At 41.3% G+C, this 20,932-nt stretch overlaps 1 protein-coding gene across 3 annotated transcripts in view; it reads left to right on the forward strand.

Moving 5' to 3' along the window:
• Nucleotides 1-20,932, forward strand: part of clcc1 (chloride channel CLIC-like 1) — a 54,521-nt gene that overhangs the window by 7,366 nt on the left and 26,223 nt on the right. For 2 of the 3 annotated variants that reach the window (XM_060830212.1, XM_060830215.1), the window contains exons 2-6: nt 1,216-1,355; nt 8,616-8,762; nt 12,736-12,861; nt 16,711-16,821; nt 19,876-20,094. In XM_060830212.1, the coding sequence (XP_060686195.1) occupies nt 8,625-8,762; nt 12,736-12,861; nt 16,711-16,821; nt 19,876-20,094 (594 nt within the window). In that variant the 5' untranslated portion in view covers nt 1,216-1,355; nt 8,616-8,624. The remainder of the gene's footprint in view (nt 1-1,215; nt 1,356-8,615; nt 8,763-12,735; nt 12,862-16,710; nt 16,822-19,875; nt 20,095-20,932) is intronic. The other variant, XM_060830213.1, reaches the window with a different exon arrangement.

Genomic DNA, 20,932 nt, shown 5'->3' on the forward strand with positions numbered 1-20,932 from the left:
ACGCACAAAACCACGTTGACTATCCCTAACTCGTCCTTACCTTTCCAAATGCACGTAAATCTTGTCCCTCTGGATTCTCCCCAACAACTTGCCCACCACTGATGTTAGGCTCACTAGTCTTTCATTCCCTGGCTTTTCCTTATCACCTTTCTTAAATAGTGGCAGCACCTTAGCCAACCTCCAGTCTTGCGGCACCTCATCTGTGCTTATCGATGATACAAATATCTCAGCAAGGGACCCAGCAATCAGTTCCCTAGCTTCCCACAGAGTTCTGGGGTACACCTGATCAGGTCCTGGGGATTTATCCACCTTTACATATTTTAAAACATCCAGCACCACCTCCTTTGTAATATGGATTTTTTTCAAGATGTTCAAAGTTTGGGAGAAGATTTGTAGCTCGGGTGCTCGTTATTGTGGTTCTGTTCGCCGAGCTGGTAGTTTTTGTGGCAAACGTTTCGTCCCCTTTCTAGGTAACATCCTCAGTGCTTGGGAGCCTCTTCTGAAGCACTTCTGTGCTGTTTCCTCAAACATTGCCAGACAGAACCACAACATTTTTCAAGATGTCACCATCTATTTCCCCATGTTCTATGTCTTCCATGTCCTCCACTGTAAACACTAATGCAAAATACTCCCCAATATCATCAGTTCCACACCCTTGATAACAAAATCTATTTGGTAAACGTGGCAGTAACGACACCCTGCTGCAGGTTCTTATGCATACCAGGGAGGAAAGGTTAGCATGTAACGAAAATCGTGAATCTGGTATTTTGACAGGTTTCTGGTATGTTGCATTACTTTCCTCTTTAAGTTGTTTGGTCCAGGAAGTTTCCTTTAGAATCAACAGAAATTTTATCTTTGAGGTGATGAAGTTTGAAAGTGATCAAAATGAACAAGAATTCAATTCCTAGTGTGAATTAAAATGGAATGCCATTAAATTTTATATAAATTACATAATAGATATTATATGACAATGGTAATTGTTGAAAATTTTCCAATGGTTAGAGACCTACCTGCCACATAGAAAGATATTTGTAGTTGTTGGACATTAGTCATCTCTGCTCAAGGACATCTCTGCAAGAGTTCCTCAATAGTTTCCTACAGACGACCCATTCTCAGCTGCTTCATTAATGATCATCCCTCCATAAGGTCAGAAAAGAGGATGTGCAATTATCAGTGAAAAATGTTTAACACCATTTACAACTCCATTTATTGAAGCAGTCCAAGTTCAATATCCAGGCTTGGACTAAGAAGTGGCATGTAACATTTGCGCTATACAAATGCCAGACAATGACCATCGCCAGGAAAGGACAATCCACCCATTAACAGTCAACTGAATTGTCCACTTTCAACATTAGGTGAGTTTTTCGCTGGAATAGTCACAAATCAGGAGTTGGGGAAATCCCATGAACGTTGAGAATGTTTTCAGTTAGAGGTTGTTGAGTTCTGATAAAGGGCCTACAACAGAAATAGGAGCGAAAATCTACACTAACAGGACAATGAATAGCATATGTTGTTAAATAAATGTACCCATGCTCATTTAATCTCTTTATTATTTTTGTGCTAATTTGCTATTATTTCAAGCTGATAAATCCACTGAGGGCGAACAGGGGCATCTAGCCATGAAAGCAACTGGTGGCCCACTCAGATTGAAGAATTGTGAAGTTAACCATATGGATTGAGAAGGGAGTATATACTTATGATCGAAGTAGAGAAATAAAGAGAGGAAGAAAGGTTGGGCTGAGGACGAGAGAAAAAAGAGAACGGAAAAGAAATTCACTCAACTTTTGTGGGACAAGTTTTTTGACAAAGCTGAGTTGTTATGCGCACATTTTCTTCTGTGCTAGGAATGTAAGCAGGCACGAGCGATTAGGGAGTCTTCAGGATGTCAATGATTAGAGTCATAGAGATGTACAGCATGGAAACAGACCCTTCAGTCCAACTCGTCCATGCCGACCAGATATCCCAACTCAATCTAGTCCCACCTGCCAGCACCCGGCCCATATCCCTCCAAACCCTTCCTATTCATATACTCATCCAAATGCCTCTTAAATGTTGCAATTGTACCAGCCTCCACCACGTCCTCTGGCAGCTCATTCCATACACGTACCACCCTCTGCATGGAAAAAGTTGCCCCTTAGGTCTCTTTTATATCTTTCCCCTCTCACCCTAAACCTATGCCCTCTAGTTCTGGACTCCCCAATCCCAGAGAAAAGGCTTTGTCTATTTATCCTATCTATGCCCTTCATAATTTTGTAAACCTCAGCCTCCGACGCTCGAGGGAAAACAGCCCCAGCCTGTTCAGCCTCTCCTTGCAGCTCAGATCCTCCAACCCTGGCAACATCTTTGTAAATCTTTTCTGAACCCTTTCAAGTTTCGCAACATCTTTCCGATGGGAAGGAGACCGGAATTGCATGCAATATTCCAACAGTGGCCTAACCAATGTCCTGTACAGTCGCAACATGACCTCCCAACTCCTGTACTCAATACGCTGACCAATAAAGGAAAGCATACCAAACGCCTTCTTCATTATCCTATCTACCTGTGACTCCACTTTCAAGGAGCTATGAACCTGCACTCCAAGGTCTCTTTGTTCAGCAACACTCCCTAGGACCTTACCATTAAGTGTATAAGTCCTGCTAAGATTTGCTTTCCCAAAATGCAGCACCTCGCATTTATCTGAATTAAACCTCATCTGCCACTCTCAGCCCATTGGCCCATCTGGTCCAGATCCTGTTGTGATCTGAGGTAACCCTCTTCGCTGTCCTGTACACCTCCAATTTTGGTGTCATCTGCAAACTTACTAACTGTACCTGTTATGCTTGCATCCAAATCATTTATGTAAATGACAAAAAGTAGAGGGCCCAGCACTGATCCTTGTGGCACTCCATTGGTCACAGGCCTCCAGTCTGAAAAACAACACTCCACCACCACCCTCTGTCTTCTACCTTTGAGCTAGTTCTGTATCCAAATGGCTAGTTCTCCCTGTATTCCATGAGATCTAACCTTGCTAGTCAGTCTCCCATGGGGAACCTTGTCGAACGCCTTACTGAAGTCCATATAGATCACATCTACTGCTCTGGCCTCATCAATCTTCTTTGTTACTTCTTCAAAAAACTCAAATCAAGTTTGTGAGACATGATTTCACACGGACAAAGCCATGTTGACTATCTCTAATCGGTCCTTGCCTTTCCAAATACATGTATTTCCTGTCCCTCAGGATTCCCTCCAACAACTTGCCCACCACCGAGGTCAGCCTCACCAGTCTGTAGTTCCCTGGCTTGTCTTTATCGCCTTTCTTAAACAGTGACAACACGTTTGCCAACCTCCAGTCTTCAGGCACCTCACCTGTGACTATCGATGATACAAATATCTCAGCAAGAGGCCCAGCAATCACTTCTCTAGCTTCCCACAGAGTTCTCGAGTACATCTGATCATGTTCTGGGGATTTATCCACTTTTATGTGGTTCAAGACATCCAGCACTTCCTCCTCTGTAATCTGGACATTTTGCAAGATGTCACCATCTAATTCCCTACAGTCTATGTCTTCCATACCCTTTTCCACAGTAAATACTGATGCAAAATATTAATTTAGTATGTCCCCCAATTTCTCTGGCTCCACACAAAGGCCACCTTGCTGATCTTTGAGGGGCACTATTGTCTCGCTAGTTACCCTTTTGTCCTGCATATATTTGTAAAAATTCTTTGGATTCTCCTTAATTGTATTTGCCGACGCTATCTCATGTCCCCGTTTTGCCCTCCTGATTTCCATCTTAAGTACACTCCTATTTTCTTTATACTCTTCTAAGGATTCATTCAATCTATGTTGTCTATACCTGACATGCGCTTCCTTCTTTTTCTTAACCAAACCCTCAATTTCTTTAGTCATCCATCATTCCCTATACCTACCAGCCTTCCCTCTCACCCTGACAGGAATATACTTTCTCTGGATTCTTGTTATCTCATTTCTGAAGGCTTCCTATTTTCCAGCCATCCCTTTACCTGCGAACATCTGCCTCCAATCAGTTTTCGAAAGTTCTTGCCTAATACCGTCAAAATTGGCCTTTCTCCAATTTAGTACTACAACTTTTAGATCTGTCTATCTTTTTCCATCACTATTTTAAAACGGATAGAAATATGGTCGCTGGCCCCAAAGTGCTCCCCCACTGACACCTCAGTCACCTGCCCTGCCTTATTTCCCGTAGGTACGTCCACATACTGAATCTGAAAATTGTCTTATACACACTTAATTTCCTCTCCATCTAAACCTTTAACACTATGGCAGTCCCAGTCAATGTTTGGAAAGTTAAAATCCCCTACCATAACTACCCTATTATTCTTGCTGAGATCTCCCTACAAGTTTGTTTCTCAATTTCCCTCTGACTATTGGGGGGTCTATAATACAATCCCAATAAGGTGATCATCCCTTTCCTATTTCTCAGTTCCACCCAAATAACTTCCCTGGATGTATTTCCAGGAATATCCTCCCTCAGCACAGCTGTAATGCTATCCCTTATCAAAAATGCCACTCCCCCTCCTCTCTTGCCTCCCTTTCTATCCTTCCTGTAGCATTTGTATCGTGGAACATTAAGCTGCCTGTCCTGCCCATCCCTGAGCCATGTTTCTGTAATTGCTCTGATATCCCAGTCCTATGTTCCTAACCATGCCCTGAGTTCATCTGTCTTCCCTGTTAGGCCCCTTGCATTGAAATAAATGCAGTTCAATTTATTAGTCCTACCTTGTCCCTGCCTGCCCTGACTGTTTGACTCAGATCGATCTCTTTCGTCACTATCTCCCTTGGCACGCGCCCCCCCCCCCCACCCCCCCCCCCCCCCCACCCCCCCACCCCCCAAACCACCACCACCACCTTACTAGTTTAAATCGTCCCAAGCAGTTCTAGCAAATTTCCCTGCAGTATATTAGTCCCCTTCCAATTTACGTGCAATCCGTCCTTCTTGTACAGGTCACTTCTACCCCAAAAGAGATTCCAATGATCCAAAAATGTGAATCCTTCTCCCATACACCAGCTCCTCAGCCATGCATTCATCTGCTCTATCCTCCAATTCCTGCCCTCACTAGCTCGTCGCACTGGGAGTAATCCAGATATTACTACCCTTGAGGACCTCCTTTTTAAATTTCTGCCTAACTCTGTAATCTCACTTCAGAGTCTCAACCTTTTCCCTTCCAATATCGTTGGTTCCAATGTGGACAATGACCTCCTGCTGGCCCCTCTCCCCCGTGAATACATTCTGCACCCTCTCTGAGACATCCTTGATCCTAGCACCAGGGAATCAACACACCATTCTGCTTTTTCTCTGCTGGCCACAGAAACGTCTGTCTGTACCTCTGACTACAGAATCCCCTCACACAATTGATCTCTTGGAAGCCGACGTACCCCTTGTTGCATTAGAGCCAGTCTCAACACCAGAAACTTGGCTGTTCGTGCTACGTTCCCCTGAGAATCCATCACACCCTACGTTTTCCAAAACAGCACACCTGTTTGAAATGGGTACACCACAAAAGACTCCTGCACTAGCTGCCTACCTGTCTTACCTTTCCTGGAGTTAACCCATCTATGTGACTGTATCTGAGAGATTCCCCCCTTCCTATATCTGCCATCCATCACATACTGTTGCTGTTGCAAATTCCTCATCGCTTCTATCTGTCTCTCCAACCGATTCACTTGATCTGATAAGATTCACATCCAACAGCATTTATGGCAAATATAATCTGCAGTAACCCTTAAACTCTCTTTAAACTTCCACATCTGACAGGAAGTACATATCACTGCAAAGGCCATTTTTGCTCCTTCACAATCTACAGACCCAGAAAATAACTCCCGTCTTATTCCTCTACAAACACTGCCCCAAGTTAAAATATAAGCCATAGCTATTAATTTAAGTTTAATCAAGAGACTGATCTCCAAAAACATACAATCAAGAGAGAATCCACTATACTCACTACAGCAGCCTTTCTCTTGGACAGACTTAAAACTACAATTAAATTATCTGATTCTGTGCTGTGAACTTTGCCCAACAGTTCCTCCAAGATTAGTTGTGAATTTCTCTGTTTGTTAATTTTCCCAGATGCACTCCAATGTACAGCAATACACAAATTCAAACAGCAAAGGCAGTAATTGTGCAGGTTCTCTCTCTCTCTCTCACTCACTCTCACTCTCACTCTCACTCTCTCTCTCTCTCTCTCTCTCCTGCACTGTCCTCACCATGTACTTCCTTTATCTGCTCTTCTCTTCTCCCTTTTAAACTGCTGTTGTTTTGACCTTTTTTTCCCAAACTTCCAAAACAATGCAACAGCATATAAAACAGTAATTGCTGCTCCTGGAATTCGAGAAAATCACCTCCAACACCTACAATACCTCAAAAAAGAGGAGTAGCTCTTAGAGCCAGAAATTTTTCCTGTCCTCCACCTTGGATTATCCAGAATCCCCAATCCTGACTATTGAAGGATATATGATATTCAGGAAGAGCAGGAGGCTAGGTAAGGTAGAAAGGTAGCACCGTCAATCGAGATTGGAATTTGTGCAATAGTTAGAGATGACCTTGATTCAGGGGATCAGGGTGTAGAATTTATTTGGAAGAGATTAGGAATAGCTGGAGAAAGAACAATGAAATGGTGTGGTCTACAGGTTCCCTAACAGTAACCACACTGGAGAATCAAGAAGAATTTTTTTTCATTTATGGGATGAGGGTATTGCTGGCCAGACCAGCATTTATTGCTCATCTCTAATTGCCCAGAGGACAGTTCAGAGTGAACCACATTGCTATGCGTCTGGAGTCACATTGCAGCCAGACCAGGTAAGGATGGCAGTTTCCTTTCCTGAGGGACATTAATGAGCCAGATGGGTTTTTCCTGTTGATCGACAATGAATTCATGGTCATTGTTAGACTCTTAATTCAAATTTATTGAATTCAAATTCCTTCATCTGCCGTGACAGGATTTGAACCCAGGTCCCCAGAATGTTACCTGGGTCTCTGGATTAACAGTCCAGCAATAATACCACTAGGCCATTAACTCCCCCGGTTGGGTGCTTGTGATGAAATTACTGCAACAATTGTGGCTGACTTTAATCTACATCTAAGCAGGGAAAATCAACTGACAGTAGTAGCCTGAATGAGAAGTACATAGAAAGCTTTTCAGAGAGTGGCTTAGAGCAGCATGTTCTGGACGAAACAAGGAAACTGGCTAAATTAGAATTGTTATTGTGTAATTTGGTAGGATTAATTCAAGACCTGCAGCAATCACAACAGGATTGAATTTTGCATCCAATTTGAAAGGGAGAAAATTGGGTCTGAAACTAATATTTAAAGATTAAGTAAGGGTGACTATAGCTTAAGAGCTGACTGAGATGAAATGAATTTACTTAATTGGCTAAGCTGTAAATCAGTAGAGGTATTTAATGAGAGATTTCAGAATTCTATTATTAAAAAATCGAATTGGGAGAACCTACCATCCATGATTAACTAAAGATGTTAAGTAAAGCATTAAACATAAGAAAACATATACAACCATGATAAGAGGAGTGATGGTTCAGATAATTAGTCAGTGTATAAAGTGCAGTGACAATCAGGAAATTAGTGAGAAAAAACTATATGCAAGTTTTTTTAAATAGTGTTTGTCCTCCATAGTGAAAATTATGACTTAATGGTAATTAATAAGGAATTGATAAATGAAATGAACACATTTTTTGCTTGTCTTCAAGAGAATACAAAAATCAATCTGACAATACCTATAAATCAGGAGGTTTAATCATAATCATGAAGGAAACCGTTCTAAGTGACTGGTGGAGCTGTAAACATCTCTGGGTCTTGAGGTGGCTAACAAGCTAGGTGCTCTAGTGATAATTTTCCAAAATATTGTAGTTACAAGGAAGGTTGCATTAGATTGAAAAGTAGCAAACAGAACACCTCTTCAAAGAAGAGAAACAAGAAACTATAGGCCAATTAGCTTGATATCTGTTGTGAAGAAGGTGTTAGAATTAATCATCGAAGTTATAGCTTCGTTCTTGGGAAAAGTTCAAGGAAATCAGGAGGAGTCAGTCTGGTTTCATCAAAAGGAAATCATGTTTAATCAATGTATTGGAATTCTTTTTTGAGGAGTAACATATGCTTTGGATAAAAGGGAACCAGTTAATGTACTGTACGTGGATCTCCAGGAGATGGTTGATAAGGTGCCATGCCAAAGGTTACTGTGAAAAGGAAAAGCTTATGGTGTAAGGGGTCACATTATAACATGGATGACCGATTGGCCTGCAGGTAGAAAACAGACATGCAGATATTTTGGTGTGATCGTCAATGGATCAGGTCACAGTTGACATGGAGATAATCACTTTGAAAAGTTTTTCGTCCACCACCAATAAAATAAAGAATCTGCATTTGAATAGCATTCTTAATGATATCGACATGCCCCCACATGCATTAATGACAACAACATGCAGTGATTGACAACAATGTACAGTGATTGGCGTGATTAAAGGAAAGAAACAATCAATTTTGTACCTAATCATTACTTGTATTCTACATTACATATTTCTTAAAGCAAACTGAAGCATTTGCAAAGGTTATTTCAATGACATTGCCGTGTTTATCTTATGCCTTTAGATTTGAATCATGTTCATGCTGTGGTTGATATTTGAAGTACTGCTCGTAGTGAATGGTCTACAAGGTGATGATGATGATGAATGGATTGATCCAACAGATATGCTGAATTATGATGCTGCTACAGGTAGAATGAGAAGGCCACAACAGGTAATTCTTTGTAGTAAGCTTTGTTGTGGCAGGATCCTGACACCACGTTTTAAACTTCGAATAATATGAAATTGTGTTGTAGCAAAGCTTCCAAAATATTGTCTCCATTATTTTTGCCTGACTTGTCATATTGAAGATAATCTTGTCTAATTCAGCACATTTTCCAGCCAGCTTGGACCATATATGGTGACAGCTGCTAACATTTTTAGATTGGCATCCTTATATCTGTGAGAAGTGATGGACATGTCACCTCGGAATGTGATGAGATTGTTTGCTCTCTCTTTGATTACTAAATAAGCTAATTCTGGGAATGCCAAGTCAACCATAAGCACTGCAAACAAAGTTGTCTTGTTCCCTGTTATAATTAAGCTTTCCTTCCCTGCCCTCCAACACACCCAACGCATTTAGCACATATGCTCAAACTCCAGTTGTAATCAAGCATTTATGGCCAGTGTACGTACATTTATTTTGTATTTTTGTTTTAGCCTGACTGCATGTAATAGAGACTCTGACGAATGGTCAGTTTCAGATTGGATTACCTGGCATGAGTCACCTGTATCAGGGAAAGACTGAGTACTTGATGGAGAACAGATCTACCAAATGCAATCTTGTTTGACGGCAACATATTTATTGCTACTCAACAAACAGATCTGGATCCATCTGAATCAACAGCAATTTTGTGAAACAAGAATATTGACAATGTCTGCTATTTGTTATGTCATTTGACCATCAGACATTTTATTCTAGATTTCCATCCAAATTTCCAAAAGAAATTTGAATAAACTGCTAGCAAGCATATGACAAAACAGATATCTCAAACACAGCACAAGTAATTAATAATCCCTTCTGCCGCAATGGAATATTTAAGTGGGTTAGTGTTATAATAATCGAATATTAGAACTCTTGATTTTAAATCCTTTCACTTGGGTATTTTCATAAAACTGTCTGAGATACAGACGCTCTGTATATACTCATACCAGCAACTGATCTGTATTCTGTTTTCAAGGAAGGTTTAAGTTCAAAATTAGTATTATTTGGAAGGTGACATTAATCATTTCAACTATTTGAAATTTCATGTGATTGAGCAGTCTCACACTTATGTATGGGATGTGCTGGTACTAGTATTGCACCATACACAAAATATTGCAATAAACCTCACAAAGGCATGGTAAAAGTGTTTGGATGGACATTACTTGCACATATATTAAAAGAATAGGGATTTTATTTTACTTTCCAAATAAATTAATTTGATAATTTTGCATTTACCCCAAAATCTCCACTTTGGAATGGACACCAGAATATATTTTTGGTGAAATGTCAGTCTATTTTTATTATTTATGCATTAAAATTGACATGATTCAGAACTAAGAGAAAGTGAGGACTGCAGATGCTGGAGATCAGAGCTTAAAAATGTATTGCTGGAAAAGCGCAGCAGGTCAGGCAGCATTAAAGGAACAGGAAAATTGCCGTTTCGAGCATATTCCCTTCTTCGGGAATGAGGAGGGTGTGTCAAGCAGGCTAAGATAAAAGGTAGGGAGGAGAGACTTGGGGGAGGGGTGTTGGGAATATGATAGGTGGAAGAGGTTAAGGTGAGGTGATAGACCGGAGAGGGAGTGGGGGCGGAGAGGTCGGGAAGAAGATTGCGGGTCAAGAAGGCGGTGCTGAGTCTGAGGGTTGGGACTGAGAAAAGGTGGGGGGAGGGGAAATGAGAAAGCTGGAGAAATCTGCATTCATCCCTTGTGGTTGGAGGGTTCCTAGGCGGAAGATGAGGTGCTCTTTCTCCAGGCTTCATGTTGCCATGGTCTGGCGATGGAGGAGGCCAAGGACCTGCATGTCCTTGGTGGAGTGGGAGGGGGAGTTAAAGCATCCAGCCACGGGGTGGTTGGGTTGGTTGGTCCAGGTGTCCCAGAGGTGTTCTCTGAAACATTCGGCAAGTAGTTGGCCTGTCTCCCCAATGTATAGGAGGCCACATTGGATGCAGTAAATGATGTGTGTGCAGGTGTAGGTGAATTTCTGATGGATATGGAAGGATCCCTTGGGGCCTTGGAGGGAAGTGAGGGGGGAGGTGTGGGCGCAAGTTTTGCATTCCTTGCGTTTGCAGGGGAAGGTGCCAGGAGTGGAGGTTGGGTTGGTGGGAGGTGTGGATCTGACGAGGGAGTCGCGGAGGGAGTGGTCTTTCCGGAACGCTGATAGGGGAGGGGAGGGAAATATATCCCTGGTGGTGGAGTCTGTTTGGAGGTGGCGGAAATGACGAATGATGATACGGTGTATCTGGAGGTTGGTGGGGTGGTGGGTGAGGACCAGTGGGGTTCTGTCCTGATGGCAATTGGAGGGGTGGGGTTCAAGGGCGGAGGAGTGGGAAGTGGAGGAGATGCTGTGGAGAGCATTGTCAACCACATCTGAGGGGAAATTGCGGTCTTTGAAGAAGGAGGCCATCTGGGTTGTTCGGTATTGAAATGAGTCCTGAACTAGATCACATCTATTGTGATCCTCCCTTGAGAATTAATGAAAGCTGCAAAACATGGTTGCGCTCATTCCAGGCAACCATGTGCTTATTGCATCATTACTGTTCAATCTTAAGGGCTGCAATGTGAAAACTACAGAAATTTAAATCTAGGGTAATCCCCATTTCATTCCTTTGAATGGGAAGGAAGGTTGGTGGTGGTGTTTTGGGGATTAAGATTGTAATCAAGTTCGCACATACTCTTGGAACACCTCAGCTCCTAGGAAAATGTGGTACCACGTACGAAACATCAAATCTCACTGATTGTAATTTCCTAAGCTTATCTGCTGAAAAACAAACCCAAATTGAAGTTGGTGCAAATTTCCAATAAACTTTGGCATTATCCAAGTCTTTGATTTGAGATCAGAACCAATTTGGAGACATAGGAACTAGAAAATAAGCGGCCTTATTAGATTAGATTAAATTACTTACAATGTGGAAACAGGCCCTTCGGCCCAACAAGTTCACACCGACCCGCCGAAGCGCAACCTGCCCATTCCCTTACATTTACCCCTTTACCTACCACTACGGGCAATTTAGCATGGCCAATTCTCCTGACCTATTATTCCACCTATAGACACCAATCACACGTTACAAACTGGTCTCATTAACTTGGACACTAGTTCAGGTTTTTATTGATGCGGGGCATCCAGGGTGTGGCCTGTTAGACATTTTCCCTCACCGTTCAGCTTGAATGCTTTTTGTCCTGTAAGTTGTCCTTGGAAGTGCAAACTGATAACAGCACAATGCGGTCAACTGCATACTTCAGACTTTGAATGGTGGAACAAATAGTTTATCTCTTTCATAAATGCGATATAAGGATTAAGGAAGAAACCAAAACAATGAAATAAGTGAGAATGGGATAAAATCAGGTACGTTGAGAAATACTGTTTCTTTTTCTCTCCCTCAAGCTGAAAGAAAAATTAAACACTAAAATTTACTGTGTGTAAATGAGATTGTGCAGTTTCACTACCTCCTTGTTTGGGCTGCAGAAGTTGCATGACATAGATGAAAGGCATAAATTACCTTAATTTTGAAAAAAATACACTTAACATAGCAACCTTAACCTTTTCTAGTACATTTAGTTTTATGACTCATGATAATTTACAATGAAGTGATTTCATTAAACTTATTGGGAAATTGAGGTCAAACTGCTATCATCATTAGGTTAATGAGGAGTCGTGCAGATTATTCAATCAGTAGCTCTTCGTGACAAGTTGCTGGACAGTACATGCATGAATAATGACAACCATCATTAAACTTGTTATTTTGGCAGCATAATCTGAGTCCATGTTATTTATTTTACACAATTGAAGGAATTTTATTATAAATACAAGAGGTTTGCTTTACTTTCTTTTAGTTATGAATTCACTAGTTACACTAACCTGGCTGGTCTTTATATTAGTCATTATATCCTAAAACATGTTTTATGTGAAGTTAATTAATGCTTTTCTGTTCATTTCATCGAAGACTGGAACTAAGGAAGGAGACACTGAAACTCTGACTACTGGGGATTATACAGAAGTTAATCAGGGAAAAGAATTATGTCCAGATTGTTCTGGTTGTGAGAGACAACTTGATAATTTACAAAAAAGGGTTAGTGTTTTTTTTCTATTTCATTTTGGTTGCTATTAACATATTTTTAGACTAAAAAACAAAAAGGGAATGAAAAATATACAACAGTGTGACTTGTATTGCAGGATTTCACAAACTGTTATGGGTGTGAGGTGCAACTTACTGCTTTTGCCATTAAAGCACTATTTGAATGCATGTGACATCAAGAAACCGTTCAAATTACAGTCAGTGGAGTTTGTGGGGGACAACTCCAGCGGTTGGAGTCCTACCTACCACAAAGGAAGATGGTTGTAAAATTGGGGTGTCAATCATTCCCTGCCCTAGGAAGTGGCTGCAAGTGTTCTTCAATATTCTTAACTGAGGGGAAACACTGACGTATTCAGAATCATTATTGACTAATCTAGTCTTGTGATATACCTCTGGAGCAGGTGGGACATGGATCATCTGGTTCAGAGGTAGGGTCGTTGCCACTGCATCATAAGAGCCTGTGTTTCTCAGATATTTTCCAATTGTCCTGTTGAGTGATGTTACGCACTTCTTGAGCAGGTGGGACATGAACGTGAATCATCTGGTCCACAGGTAGGGATGCTACCACTGCACCCCAGGAACTCTGTTGGTCCTCAGAGTAGATATTTTAATCTACCTGGTTAGAGATGTTCTCCAGTCCCTCTGCAGTTGGTGAAACTTGAATCTGGATCTCCTAGCTCAGAAGTTGGGACACTATCAAAAACCACAAGAGCTCTGTTGTTCCTCAGTTTAGCCCAGCAGATGCTACTCTATTTTCAGCTGCTTCATCAGTTATCTTCCCTCTAGTATATGGTTAGAGATGGAGCTGTTTGCTGATTATTACACAATGCTCAACTCCATTCACAATTCCTAGCATATCTTTATGCCTGACTTGCACATCATCCTGACTTAGCCTGATAATTAGCAAGTAACACACAACAATCAGTACCAACAAGAAAAAGTCTAATCATTTTCAAATGGAATGTCATCACTGAGAATCCCCACAAACAACTTCCTGGGGTCACCATTGACAGAAACTCAATTAAACCATTCATGTTCTTCCCGTGTCTGTGTGGGTTTCCTCCAGGTGCTCTGGTTTCCTCCCACAGTCCAAAGATGTGTAGGTCAGGTGAACTGGCCATGTTAAATTTTCCATAGTGTTTGGTGCATTAGTCAGGGGTAAATATAGGGTAGGGGAATGGGTCTGGGTGGGTAACTCTTCGGAGAGTCGTTGTGGACTTGTTGGGCTGACGGGCCTGTTTCCATACTGTAGGGAGTCTAATCTAATCTAAAAATAACCGCACAAATTCCATGACTACTAGAGCAAGTCAGAAGCTGGATATTCTACCTCCAAACTACTCAAAGCCTGTCAACCACCTAAAAGGCACAAATCAGAAATGTGTTGACCACTCCTGACTTTTCTGACTGAATGAAACTAAGCCAACTCAATTTAATACAAATTGCATGATCAGCAGGCTATATGCCTTCTGAATCATCAGATCCATCTATAACCAGGATAGCATGAGTACAGTGTGTACAATGTACAGAATCAGAAAATTGTTAAGTTTTGACAATTCACCCAGACTACTTTGACATTACTGCCTAAACATGTGATCACCCAATTGTAAGGGGGAAAGGCAGCAAGTGAATGTGAATACCATCACTGTCCAGGTCTCTCACTTTGCTGGGTGAGAGGTGTTAGGTTTTGTGAGATCACCTTCACCATATGAACTGCAGTAATTCCCAAAGTTGGTGCACAACCTTTTCTGAAGTAAACCACTGATAGAAAATAAGTGCTTGTATTGCCCAAACATGAATGTAAAAGAAGTGAAGATGTTGGCGCTGATTGAGGAATGCACCAGGATGCCATAGAGGGAAAGGTCCCCTCAGAATGGTGACCGGATGCAAAATATGTTTAGTAATGATGTGCTGGAGATTGCAGGAATGGTGGGGTATGACTTTTTTTTTAATATGAAGGCTGTTCGTGTGGTAAATGAGGACCAACAGCCCATCACAGTTCTGGGAAGAGGTGAAGGGGTGAGAGCGGGGTGGCCATCTTGACCATAGCGAGGTTGAGGAAGAACTGCTGTTCTTTTGTTGTCACTCCATTAAATATTATTTATAAATTGGACAAAAACGTGAATATAAAGCATGGAGAAACGCAAAAATTGAGGAGGATATGTCAATCTGTGATATGCATGTAGTGCATATATATCATTTTTGAACAGTATTAAAGCTATCGAGTAAAAAGTGAGGTCTGCAGATGCTGGAGATCAGAGCTGAAAACGTGTTGCTGGTTAAAGCACAGCAGGTTAGGCAGCATCCAAGGAACAGGAAATTCGACGTTTCGGGCCAGAGCCTGATGAAGGGCTCTGGCCCGAAACGTCGAATTTCCTGTTCCTTGGATGCTGCCTAACCTGCTGTGCTTTAACCAGCAACACATTTTCAGTATTAAAGCTATGTATGTAATGTGTGATGCAGCACTCACTGAGAGCTATAGGCTGTCTGATGCACCCGTTGCAGCCTGCATCACAACTTACTAGTGGGAATCGGTCTAGTTTAGTTGACTGGATTGTCCGCTCAGAGAGTAGTATAATGCCAACAGCATGGATTCAATTCCCATCACTGGTTTGAGGTTACCATGAACGACTCTCCTCCTCAACCTCTTCCCTCACCTGAAATCTGGTGGCCCTCAGGTTAAATCAGCATCAGTCACTTTTGTCTGATAAGAGAGCAGCCCCTATGGCCTGGTAAGACAATGGCGACACATAACAACTAGTATAAATTGCTATACCAACGTTGCCCATTTTACCAGGCAATTGAGCACTGTAATTGTTGTCCCTGTCACTAGGTGGCAGTGTGTAACAAATTTCTGAAGTGTCTTTGCAGACTCCATTTGAGGATGGATACAATATCACAGGTAAATTATTTGTGAATTCTGAGTGAGTTCTCGTATTTTTTCAACCACTGTGGATTTCCAGCAATAGAAACTTTATGAATTACTGGTTGTTGAAAATGTGGTGTCAGCAGCAAAGTTAAATTCATTATCCATACTTGGTTCTCCTGAAATTAGTTGGGATGAATTTTCTCCTTGACTGCGCAGCACAGTGTTCTTCTGAGAGTGTTAAGTGGGAAATTCCAGAACATTGGGAGCATAGGAATACCATTATGCCATATCGCTTTGAACCTATTCCACCATTTAATGATATCATAGCTGAATTATGTCCAACTTTGTATATCTGACTTTTTCTCACATTCCTTGATGCCTTTGGTTAATTGCTCCTGTGATGATAAAGGAATGAAATCATTGTGTGTCAGAATGGTGTGTTAGTTGGAGAACATTTTGGTATGCTCATGAACATTGCTACTTTGCTCCTTCTTTATGTTACAGAACCCAGAGAAGGGAAATAAATATTTTTCATGCCAGTCAAAGATATGTACAGACCTTAGTCTGTATTCTAACATTCCACAGGGAAAAAAAGTAAATTTTTATTAATCTTCATGCACAAATAGGATATCTTCTGCTGTCCGCCACCTACAATACAAATGCAAAAGTGATATAGTTTAATGTAGAATTTATACCACATTGATAGAACAAAGAACCCTGCAACTGAAGTAAGTCCATACTGTGAAAACATTTACAATGTCTTTTATGTTGATATGTTTAGTACTGATGTAAATTCCCTTATTTTATATCTCAGTAATAAGTTCAAAATATGATGTTTTATGTTGCTAGTGGTAGTGCTCGGGACTGATATTATACAATGTGAATTAATGTTGACCATTTAAATACTCTTGCATTTCCTGTGAATATGGTATGGGATATATTATAACTGAGCTGATTTTTTTTTTCCCTTTTAATAGTTTGAAGACTGTAGAAAGAAAACATCAACTGAATCAACAGAAATCGGTTGCAGTCCTGTTTTTAAGAGATACCTGAATAAACTGCTTTTGGAGACTGGAAAATTAGGTTTGGTAAGTACTCGAGGAGCAGAATATTTGATTAGACTTATGTTACTTTATCCACATATAGTTCAACACTGAGCAAGTATAAATTTGTTGAGGTTCTCCATCCTGATGTGTGTTATTTTTCCTGGGATTTGGAGTGATGCAATTCCTAGTCAACAGTTAGTGGCTGGCTAGCCATTTACTACTTTTAATCAAATGCTGTTGTTGCTGCAATGACTCCTTTTTCTGCTGACCTGGGCTTTCTCCTTTTATTCCCCATCAGAATAAAAGTATATCGTGCTAAGTTCCTCAGTCGTTGTCCAAATACAGTAAGACTTGGATATTATCCAGGTTCAGGCTGGAAAATGGCAAGTAACATCTGTACTACACAAATGCCAGGCAATGACCAAAACCAACAAGAAACGATCCACTCACTGCCTCTTGGCATTCAATCCCATTGCCATTCCTGAACCCTCACTATCAACATAATGGGGGCTGTTTTTGCCCAGAAACTCAACTGCATTCACTATATAAATACATGACTACAAGGGTCAGCCAAGGGCTAGGAATACTGCAATGAGTAACTCCTCACTTGATTCCCCAAAACCTGTCCACCATCTACAAGGCACAAGTCAGGAGTGTAATGGAACATACTCCCACTTGAGTGTATGAATACAGCTCCAACAGTACTTGAGAAGCTTCATATCAACCAGACAAGGCAACTTGCTTGAGTGACACCACATTCATAATCATCCACCCCCTTCACCTATGTTCAATAGCAGCAGTCTGTACTATCTGCAAGATCTACTTCTTTTCGAAATATGTCAGTGTTTGTATGTTGTCATTGGCCATTTCTAGGCTGCACTGCAATATAGTCGAGTATGTGATGCTGGAAAAGCACAGCTGGTCAGGCAGCAGCCAAGAAGCAGGAGAATTGACGTTTCGGGCATAAGCCCTTGATCAGGAATGAGGCTTGTGGGCCAGGGGGCTGAGTGATAATTGGGAGAGGGTGGGCTGGGGATATGGTAGCTGGGAATGTGAAAAGTAGATGAAGATGGGGGAGAAGGTGATAGGTCAGAGAGGAGTGTGGAGCAGATAAATGGGAGAAGCGATGGACCGGTCAAAAGAGCAGTGCTGAGTTTCAGGTTTGGGACTGGGGTAATGTACCGGGAGGGAAACGGGGGGCTGGTGAAATCCATATTAATCCTGTGTGGTTGCACAGTCCCTAGGTGGAAGATGAGGCGTTCTTCCTCCACATGTCAGGTGGTTAGGATTTATCGATGGAGGAGGCCCAGGACCTGCATGTCCTTGGCAGAGTGGGAGGAGGAGTTGAAGGGAGTGTTCAGCCACTGGGCGGTGGGGTTCGTTGGTACCGGTGTCCCAGAGGTGTCTCTGAAATGATCCGCAAGTTGATGTCCTGTCTTTCCGATGTAGAGGAGACAACATCAGGTGCAACAGATACAATAGATGACATTGGTGGAGGTGCAGGTAAATTTTTGTCAGATGTGGAAGGATCCTTTGGGACCTTGGACGGAGGTGTGGGCGCAGGTTTTGCACTTCATGGATGGCAGGGGAAGGTGCTGGGAATAGGGTATGGGCTGATGGGTAGGGGAGTGGTGTGGATTTGACGAGGGAGTCGCGGAGGGATTGGTCTCTCCGGAACGCTGATAGGGGTGGGGAAGGAAATATATCCCTAGTGGTGGAGTCTGTTTGAAGTTGGTGGAAGTGGCAGAGAATGATGTGATGTATTACTGGTGAAATCCACATTAATCTCGTGTGTTTGCAGGGTCCCAATGTTAGTGAAATTCACATTGATCCTGTGTGTTTGCAGGGTCCCAATACTGGTGAAACCTACATTAATCCTGTGTGATTGCAGGGTCCCAATACTGGTAAAACCTACATTAATCCTGTGTGATTGCAGGGTCCCAATACTGGTGAAACCTACATTAATCCCGTGTGATTGCAGGGTCCCAATACTGGTGAAACCTACATTAATCCCGTGTGATTGCAGGGTCCCAATACTGGTGAAACCTACATTAATCCCGTGTGATTGCAGGGTCCCAATACTGGTGAAACCTACACTAATCCCGTGTGATTGCAGGGTCCCAATGTTGGTGAAATCCACATTAATCATGTGTGGTTGCAGGGTCCCAATACTGGTGAAATCTACATTAATCCTGTGGGGTTGCAGGGTCCCAATGTTGGTGAAATCCACATTAATCCTGTGTGTCTGCAGGGTCCCAATGTTGGTGAAATCCACATTAATACAGTGTGGTTACAGGGTCCCAATGTTGGTGAAATCTGCATTAATCCCATGTGTTTGCAGGGTCCCAACATTGGTGAAATCCGCATTAATCCCAATATTGCACTGCAGTATAACCTATAATTTGTACTGAATATTGTTTAAAAAAAGAATGCTGTCTGAAGTTTACAAGGTAATACCCAGATTCTGATGATGATTATTGTGTGCGTGTTGTAGATTCAAAAGTGCTCGTACCATGAAAGTGTATATGTGAAGTAATTGAAATGGGTTTAGTAATGTAAATTGTACAATAAGTTGGTAGTTCCTGTTTTCACAAAGCAGCTCTCAATGGACATGGAGAAATTACATAAACTTTATTTAGAATGGTCCCCTGTGGTCACTTATCTCTATCTTAAGATATATAAATTGAGTAAATAGATTATATGGCAGATTTCTATTTTGCCCCTTTTGTTCTTTATGGATTATAAGAACCAATAATCTAAAAAATTTCCTAGTGTGGGTGACCAACACAGCAAGAATGCCATTTTGAAAATTTTCAGTACAGGTCTTTGACTGATGGGGTCTCCCAATAACTGTTGTCAATGTTGCCCTTTGAAACTAATTAGGAATATTCTTGTACGCTGTGTGAACTCCTGATAATTATGGCTGTAGGTCATTCTCAATAGCTGTAGTGAAGGCAAAGCTATTAAGATACAACACTTTCAGTTTATGTAAGATCACACATTCAGTTACAGGGATTTATATGTGGTTTCTATCTTGAATTATTGCTTCTATTAAAAGAAAACCTTACCCTCTTTATTTTTACTTGTTTCCTCCAGCCTGATGATGATAATGAAGTTCATTATGACGCCGAAATTTTTATTACAAAACAGGACATAACTGCGATTAAGAAGTTTCTCAGTGATAAGGCATGGAAGGCTGGTGCTTTAGATGATGCACTCAGTAAAATTTTAATTAATTTTAAGTTTCACGATTATGAAAGTTGGAAATGGAGATTTGAGGACACATTTCATGTGGATCCCTTAACAGCGTTTCTGGTAAGAGTAGCAGTTCCTAGATTTAACATTAAATGATTTTTGTTTATAATGCATGAATTTTATCCAAGCTAAGACTGTGAATAAATAACAGTTCATGTTATGCTTTATGGATGTTAGTTGACTGTTGAAATAGGAAACTGGCTTAAATTGGGCAAACATGACCAGTATGGATGCATGTATCAATTAGGCTAGTAATCACGTCAACCAAAATTATTCACAATTTATTCTGTCTTAAAGATGGTCCAGATTTTCATATATATGTGAATCAGGTTTAATTAATCTCTGGTTTAAATGGCAACACACTAACATCTGGATCAGAATTTTGAGTTCAAATCCCACTCCAGAGTAACTAGGCTGACATTTCAATGCAGAACTGAGGGAGGGCTGCACTGTCAGTGATGCTATCTTTTCAAGGAAACATTAAACTTAGGGCCCATCTGTTTTCTCAGGTGGATATAAAGGATCATGTAGCTTTCTTTTGGAGACCTACAGCAGTCCATTTGATGTCCTGGTGAAGGTGTAGTTCTTAACCAATGTTACTAAAACAGATGATCTAATAATTTATTACTTTTATAATAGTTTTGTCTCTTGTTTGCCTGTAAACAACGTATCTCAAACACTAATTGAAAGCATTTCGTGAAATGTGAGCCTAGGGCCCAAGGACGAATTCGGCAAAAGAATATAGGATCTGGGAGTAAAAGTTGGCAATTCAGCTCCTCTAGCCTGCTCCACCATTTAATATGATCATGGCTGATCTTGCCACAGCCTTGACTCCACTTTCCTGCCTGCTCCCAATATCCTTTTAACTCATTACAAATTAACAATCTATCTCCTCCTT

The sequence above is a fragment of the Hemiscyllium ocellatum genome, chromosome 9 (assembly GCF_020745735.1).
Source record: "Hemiscyllium ocellatum isolate sHemOce1 chromosome 9, sHemOce1.pat.X.cur, whole genome shotgun sequence".
NCBI classification, from domain to species: Eukaryota; Metazoa; Chordata; class Chondrichthyes; order Orectolobiformes; family Hemiscylliidae; genus Hemiscyllium; species Hemiscyllium ocellatum.